At 29.4% G+C, this 8,578-nt stretch overlaps 2 protein-coding genes across 2 annotated transcripts; both read right to left on the bottom strand.

Moving 5' to 3' along the window:
* Positions 1-1,060: 1,060 nt before the first annotated feature.
* Positions 1,061-3,425, bottom strand: LOC123905121 (replication protein A 70 kDa DNA-binding subunit B-like). The gene is made up of 9 exons (XM_045954757.1): positions 3,293-3,425; positions 2,949-3,216; positions 2,705-2,801; positions 2,480-2,601; positions 2,275-2,359; positions 1,894-2,181; positions 1,674-1,791; positions 1,395-1,583; positions 1,061-1,318 (listed from the first exon to the last, which is right to left on the bottom strand). The coding sequence occupies exons 1-9, from the start codon at positions 3,422-3,424 to the stop codon at positions 1,061-1,063; spliced, it is 1,557 nt and encodes a 518-aa protein (XP_045810713.1). The 5' UTR covers position 3,425.
* Positions 3,426-5,231: 1,806 nt separating this feature from the next.
* LOC123905120 lies at positions 5,232-8,023 on the bottom strand. Its single transcript, XM_045954756.1, has 9 exons — positions 7,610-8,023; positions 7,173-7,440; positions 6,996-7,092; positions 6,763-6,884; positions 6,587-6,671; positions 6,190-6,477; positions 5,962-6,079; positions 5,677-5,865; positions 5,232-5,595 (listed from the first exon to the last, which is right to left on the bottom strand). The coding sequence occupies exons 1-9, from the start codon at positions 7,670-7,672 to the stop codon at positions 5,431-5,433; spliced, it is 1,395 nt and encodes a 464-aa protein (XP_045810712.1). The 5' UTR covers positions 7,673-8,023; the 3' UTR covers positions 5,232-5,430.
* Between the last annotated feature and the right edge of the window lie 555 nt (positions 8,024-8,578).

The raw sequence follows: 8,578 nt of genomic DNA, 5'->3' as shown, positions 1-8,578 counted from the left end.
TCGAATCCTCAAAAACACAAAACCATTATCCTATATTTAACCGATACAATTTTTTTTTTTGGTACATTAACTGATATGTTCATATACACTATTATTTAATCGCCCTTATGTCATGTCCCCATTATTGTTATTATTATTCTTCAAAAGTGCACTATTATATTTTTTTTTTCTAAAAAACTGAACTCTTATTATTATTTTTTTTAAAAAAAAGGCATGAATATCAGTATTCAATGTACTGTTAACTAAAAAAAAAAATCCTGTAGAATTTTTATTCTTCAAAATATGAAATTAATAACATCAATAATTATACATGTATTTGGATTAAATTACAAAAAAAAATTAACATTGTTAAACAAAACTCTATGATCGGGTTTGAAATTTTCATCCTTCACACCGATATTTTTACACCGTGTAATAATATTTTAAAAAATATACAATTTCCAAAATATTATTTACAACGGATTTAAAGTTTATGTCATTTAAATTATTAACATAAATTTTACACAAATATAAATTTATTTGATATGTTATTGAGTCCTACTAAAATATAAAACAACAATTTTAATTTTATGAATTTAAAAAATATATCAAATTGTTTTAGATTTGTGTAAAAACTGTCATAAATGATTTAAATAATATATACTTCTAATCAAGAGGTAGATTTTCTAATAAAGTGGTAGATTTTATAATATATTATTATTAAAAATGTTAAATTTAGAAACACAAAATAAAGATAAAATATTGCACACAAAAATTTTAATATTTGTTTATTAAATTTTTTAAATATTATATCGTTAAATATAAAATATTTAATATTTCATAAAAACTTATAATTATTGAAACATATAGCTTAATATATTGATTCTGAAATAGAAATAATAATTGCAAGCAACCATTATATTTCAGGTAACCTTGTACAAAACCACCAAGAAAGTGATCGAAATACACAACTGAAATAAAAACATATACTTCAGATAGTACATAAAGTCCTGTGATTATTTACATAGATAAAACAAACAAACAACAACAGTACAAACAGGACATCTTAGTAGACCTGGATCTACTCTTTTTCAATCTTAACAGATTTCAATGTAACTTTAGGATATAGAACATCAGATTCTTCAAAAGCCTTGGACAAATTCCTCTTAGAACTACCACCAGCAAACACTTTAGTAGGAGGAGCCAAAGCAGTTTCAGGAGTAACCAAAAGATCAGAGACAAATCCATCTAACTGAGTTTCTTCAACAATCTCTTCTTCAACAACCTCATCGCCAACATCATCAACTAACCCACCAGATTCAGGAGATTTATTATCAATCTACAAATACATATTGAAATCTTAGATAATTTGAATTATTTCAATAAAGAATAAGAAATTAATAATCTATAACAACCTCTTTGGTAGAAACTTGCAGCAGAGAAGGATTGAAAATTTGCATAACGGATGCATCATTGCAAATTCGCTTGACCCTAAATGAACCATCAAATAAAACATGGGTTGAGGAAGATTTCTCAACCTTGAAAAGCAGTTTAGTACCAACCAAATCCTTCAGTTCATTTGGATAGAAACCAGCATTTTCAGCCTGATTATAAAAGTAAAAATCTACGTCAAATCACCGAAACAATAAAATTAGCCTCATTGTACAATAAAACTGGTACTAATATAAAAATACCTTTCCAGCAGAAACCAGATCACTACACTGTTTTCCAATAAGGTTGAACATATCCGAATCGAAAACAACAAAAATAGCATCACCAGTAGCATCGCGAACACGAAACTTGACTTTAAACCTGCAAAAATGATTCAAATTAATAAATTCAATAATAAATATATGAATATATATATTTTAAATATATAATAAACCATGTGAAATAAATAACAGTATTACAAACCTAGGCACCATATGAAAGACATGCTTTACACACCCTTTACAATAATAGGCACCAGAATCAGCACTGACAATTCTATGACAACGACAGGCAGGATACCACCAGTCCTGCCCTTCAACCAAATCACTGATTATACCCAGCACAACATATATACCATCTTCAGATGAACCCAACAGACTTGAGATAGTGCTTTTTGGATTATCACGGATAAAATCTTCTTCAAAAGTAGGTTTGGCACGAGGACCAAGTACAGGAACAACCCCGGTTTGGTCAAGCCCAGAAGAAATATCCCTTATAACAAATATAAATATAGTAAATGATCCCAGTAGTTTGCAAATATGAAATAAATAACAAAAAAAATATATAAGACATAAAATGTAATACCCAATTTTTAATTCGACAGCCTCTGGAATATCAGGATTAATGAAAATCTGAGTAGTATTCATGACATTTTGTAGAGAAACTTTATCTGAGAAGAAATAAACATAATAGATAAAAACAAAGTTAAATAATACCAATTTGACCCAAGTCTTTGCCATTAAAATTTAATTTAATAAAAATAACAAAATATTGATTGGCAACAATGTACCTCTAAAAATCTTCAGCTTCGCAAACTGGACAGCTACAACCGGCAATCCTTCGGAAGTATTCTCCATTTTCTTCTGAAGAATATCAACATAATCTCCAAACAATGCAACTTCACATTTTCCACTGCAAAATAACAAAAAGTTTAATATAAAAAAACATATAGATAGACTGCCAAATCCAATTCAATAATTTGAATAAAAATTAATAAATGAAAACATTGAATTACCTCTTATCAGTCAATTCCATGACTATCATTTTTGTAACCCTTCCATCTTTAATGTATTCTCTCTCAACAGATATACCAGTCATTATACCCAGCACATCTAAATATACAACAACCACCAGATAACAAAATTGACATAAAAATGAAGAAATAAAAAAAATCTGCTAATGAAAAATAAAAGACAAAATAACTCAATTTAAGGAAAACAGTAATAATAATAACTAAATGAAAATATAGACATACATACCAACCAAGTAATCATAATCAACCGTATGGGATAAAACATCGGAGATATTGCTAAAAGACAACCCAAACTTTGGTATGGAATCACCCTCACAGATTTGGACTTTGGTTTTCATCTGGAAAAAAAACTTGTATGGATGCAGAGTGGTACGATAGCTACCACTGCTGGGTGCAACAGCCAAGTATGAAAGTTTATAAGTCTGACCCTCCATAATCTTAAGCTTAAAAAGATACAGCAGTTGTTTCCTAATAGTCGCATGAATCTTTCCTCCCTACAAAAATAAAATTAAGAAAGTTTATGTTACATATATAGGAAAAAATGAATTAAAGGAAAATAAAGATATATACCTTTTCATCAATCAAGACCATTTCAATAGAATTAGTCTGGTCATGATTCAAGAAATTAGGAACTTCCCAAACACGAATAACCCGAACCTTAACCCTCCATGATTCTCTTCCAGGAACAACATCACACAACATATCAAAAGATGGATCCATCTGATTAAGGAGTAACTCAAACAAATACTTTATAAAATATGATATCACAAGTATACAAAAGCAAAGACAAAGACATATTTATACCCAAATGGTTCAAATACATAGATGATGCAAGTAATAAATATATGAATCAAATAAAAATGAACTGCCAAAAATGAAAATTATCTGAGCCAGATATCTGCCAGACTGAGTGATATGACAAACCGTTCAGATCTGACAAAATACATTCCTTATGCAAATGCTGACAATGATGACAAACATATAAATGAAAAATAAATTATGAATTTCAAATATAATAAAATAAATCAAGTAACAAAAGATAAATATAAATATAATCTTTCTGCAGACATACAATATAGTATATAAATATTGATAACAAAATAGTATTTTAAAACATCCAATATGTTTTGTCATAGACTTTATTAAATAATCAAGTAATAAAAACTGGACAGGGTTGGTAAAAAGTTTAAAATGAACTGAATGTCAATGCTGAATAAATAGAATATGGTAAAACATAATTAGATAGCAATTGACATTGTATAAAGGTTAATTTACACAAATATAACAGACAAACTGAAATTTTGACAATCAGTTCAATATATAGAAATCAGGTAAAATAGAAATCAAGAAATAATTCATCACATTTTATATAGTCAAAACCTTTTAAAAAAATAAATTAAGAAATTTAAGAAAGATTGATTAATTCTTATAAAACTGGTGGAATAGTTGACTTGAGAAACATGAAACAAAAAAGTAAAAGGGGAATATTAAAATTCGGCAAAAAAAACAATAAACAATTTGAGACCCAACTGTAAACCCTAAATCATCAACAAAATTAAACAAATCTGAGGGCTACATCTTTTTGATAAAACAAATAAAAAAAATCATTAGGGGAGAAAACAAAATAATTAGGGGGATACCTCAATATTCAACCCATGTCGTTAGAGGAATTTTTTTGAAGTCTCAAGAGAAGAAGATGCAAAAGCAACAATTGGTAGTAACGTTTATGAATGGAAAGGTAAAGATATGCTTTCCATTGAAAAATAAAAGTAGAACTTGGGCCATTTGTTGTTAAAATCCCTACCGGAGGCCCACTTAAAGCATGAACCATATAATTTTTGTATTTAGGCACAATTTTGTGTGGAATTATTAACAATAAACCATAAAACGTACTTAAAAAAGGTAATTGTTTATAATTTTAAATCCAACTTAAAATGAAGTATAAGATAATCAATTATGTGGTATGGTTAATTACCATTGAAAATATCATTTCAATTTGTAAACATAAGAGGGATATATGATATTAAAATCAATTTAAATCTATTTTTAAAGTAAGAAAATTGCAAAATTAATCATGTATCCGAGTAAACAAAAGTAATAATTAATTTTAACATAATCCACCATCAATTGATTTAATTTATTAATATAAACTGAACAAAATTTCAATGGCCATTGAAGTACTAAATATTCAGGCCATTGATTATCATTCATAACCTTCAAAAAATGGCTATAAATTATATATAAAAATGCAACAATAGCAACGGCAATGATGACCAAATTGGCTAAAAAATAGGCAAGATAATTATCCCCATAGTAACTAAGAATAAAACAAATCCAAAACCAAAACACAAGCAGTCAAATTGATTCAATCACCAACTAATACCACTTATTAATAATGAAATATATATATATATATATATATATATATATATATATATATATATATATATATATATATATATATATATATATATATATATATATAGATATAAATTTACACAAATCTGGCAACAAATACCAATTATAACACATGATTTATAATAGCAAACAACTACGTCATCTGTCAGACACATTACAAAATCATAATTATTTAGTACTTAACACATTAGACCCTACATCTCAGCATCATTAAAATTACATCAAATAAAAATAAAGTTACAAACAACATTTAACAATCTCTAGATCGCTTGTGATGATCTGCAATTTCCTCAACAATCTCTAGATCGCTTGTGATGATCTGCAATTTCCTCCCCAAGTGTATTATCAAATGAACCAGCCAATCTTTTCTTTGATAAATATTCCCCATGTTGATTGATCTCTTCATTCAAACCCGAGGGATAGACAACCTCGCTCATTACTGGCCTATAAACCTGCTAAATTAAAAACCATACATCAGAAACTATAAAAAAAAGCAAACACTATCTAAATGAAATCACACATCAACAATAGACAACCTTTGCAGGAGTATGACGTGTTCCCTTAAGAGAAAAAGCATTGAAAATATCTGGATCAAGACAAACCCTAGAAACTTTGAAAGCACCTTTGTATATAGGATTCAAAGAAGACACCATGACAATCTTAAACAACAATTTTAAACCTTCAATTTTCATCAAAGCACTAGGTGGATTAATTCCTTCCAAAACCTGCTAAATTAAAACCATTGAAAAAAACACAAATCAAAAAAATATGGGAATAGAACAACAACAAATGAGATGAATAATAGAGAATAAAGTAACAACCTTGGATGATGAAAGCTGAATGCTACACTTGGTACGGGTCAGGTAACGGACATCATCATCAGAAAGAACAAACATGGCATCATCAATGCCATCGGTAACATGTATTTTGACGCGAAACCTATATGCACGAAAATCCATTATTTTTTGTAAAGAAAAATATAAAATAACAATAAACAACAATAACCACATAGATCAAAACAACTTTACAAAAAAACAATAAAAGGCTACCTAGGGACAAATTCAAACACATGCTTTGAACAACCTCTACAGTAATAAAATCCAGCATTAATTATTAAACGTTTTGAACAACGACACGAAGGGTACCACCAATCTTCTCCAATTACCAAACCATCCACAACACCAGATACAATAAATGGCCCATCATCAGGTGTAGATTTCAACTCAGCAATAGTTTTCTTTGGATATAGACGAAGAAAATCATCCACGACCGAAGGTTTAACGGGAGGACCAATTAACGGAACAGTCATTGCAGGTCCACCTCGCATTTTAGATAACCTATCAATAAAAAATGTGGAATATATCAAATAAACAGGAAACTCAATTTCTAATTAACTAAGTGAAACGAATAATGGAAGGAGAATGCTTATAGAGATATCCAATATACCTTCTTCCTAAAAGTACAGATTCATCAACTGGAGGATTCAACAACATCCTAGTTAGATTTTGAATATTCTGTAAAAGAACACGACCTATACAAAAATACAAAAAACATTACAAATCGTTAGTTGATTTCCAATACTGGGAAAACATCAATATACATTTTCAAATTAAAAAATTTACCACGAAAAAATCTGATCTTGGCAAATTGAATAACAACCAGCGGTAGACCTCCGTCGAGAGTGGTCATCATCTGAACCAAGTAATCAACAATTTCGCCAAACAGAACAACATGACAGAAACCTCTTCAAATTGCAAACATAAATCATCAAAAAATAAAAAATTAACCACAAAGCAATAATCAACAAACAAAGTATGGATTACGATTAAAAAGAATAATATAAAACAACAATAACCTGTGATCAGATATCTCAACAACAATCATTTTGACACGTTGACCATCTTTAAGAAACTCATTCTGGGAAGATATACCAGTCATTACCCCCATAAAATCTATAGGTTAACAACCAAAATTTAATAGAAAATCAATGTAGAAAATAAATAACGAAATTCAAAAAACATATAAAACTTACCAACTAAATAATTACTATCACATGAATGAGAATTAATTTGGCCAATGTCCACCAACGACAATCCATTCATTTTGATTGCTCGACACACCATTTTCTCCAAAATAGTAGTAGAATGAAAAAACAACCGACAAGGATGCCTAGTTGGCCTGCATAATCCATAAGCATCAACAACAGAAAACGCAGATAAAGTATAAACTTCACCTTCAATAATAACAGCTTTAAACAAAGGAATCAAGTGTCTCCGGACAGTAGCATGTATCTTGCATCCCTGTGAAACAATTTTGTGTAATAAGGAAAACATAAATACAATATATAAAATGAAAAAAAATAAATCAAATAAAATATTTAACCTTTTCATCAAGAAGCTCAAGTTCAATTGAATTTTCTTGCCCAGAAATTAAATTGGATTTGACCACCCAAAGACGAATCACACGAACCTTCAAACACCATGGAAAATTTCCAACACGAACATCACTTAAATTGCTATAAGCATCAACCATTGCGCCAAATAGCAAACAACCTAAAGGAAAACAAAATAAACCCAGATTTCGTTTTTTCAATAGCTTTTGAGGTCGTTATATACCACAGACATGAGCTTATGTAAATCTTAACGCTAACAATCAACATGTTAATTTACAGATCTGAAAAGCAACCAGGAATGAAGGGAATTTTGCATACTGACAATCTGGAAAGCAAAGTATCGGTCCAGACTTCTGAGGTTAAGAGCGAATTACTCGGTGACACGCGAGCAAGAGCAGGCAGCAATTCGGTTCAGCAAGGGGCAGAAACGCGAACCACCAAAAAGTGGGTATCAACAGTGAAAGGTGGAGTTATCCCCTTCGTGAAGAGTATAGATGAGAATTTTTTTTCTTCGTCAATAGTTCCTCTCTTTTTTTTTTTTAGCTTCCTTACCAAAAAAAACTTTTTCTTTTTTTTTTGACTAAAATTCCACCTACTAAATATGTATAATGTTTGAGATTCAAATTGCGGCCGATACATATATAATACAATGCTCTTATCAAATTGAGTTAAGTTTACGGATACATAATAATTACAATTCTATTCATCACTAATAATTAAAATCAATTTGTCTTAAAGCGTCACTTTATTATTTTACATTTTCGTTTAATAAAGTAATATTGACTTAGTTAAATATAATTTTAGTATTTTTAAGTATCCGAACTTTCGTTTTTAGTCTCATTCCCCCACAAAAAAAAAATCAATTTTAATCTCTATTTTTTGACATTTTTTTTCACCATAAGTATCCGGCCCACTGAACCGTCTAATTTGGTTTAGGGGTCAGTTTTGACAAAGTGGTTATAGCCCCCTCTCAATCGCAATTGTGAGGATCGAACCATGATCCTTCTTACCAAGTCTAACGCCAATTACCATTGGACCAACTAACA

Source organism: Trifolium pratense, linkage group LG2 (assembly GCF_020283565.1).
Source record: "Trifolium pratense cultivar HEN17-A07 linkage group LG2, ARS_RC_1.1, whole genome shotgun sequence".
NCBI lineage: Eukaryota > Viridiplantae > Streptophyta > Magnoliopsida > Fabales > Fabaceae > Trifolium > Trifolium pratense.
Note: the sequence above shows the minus strand (reverse complement) of the source record. Positions and strands in the feature narration are given on the sequence as shown.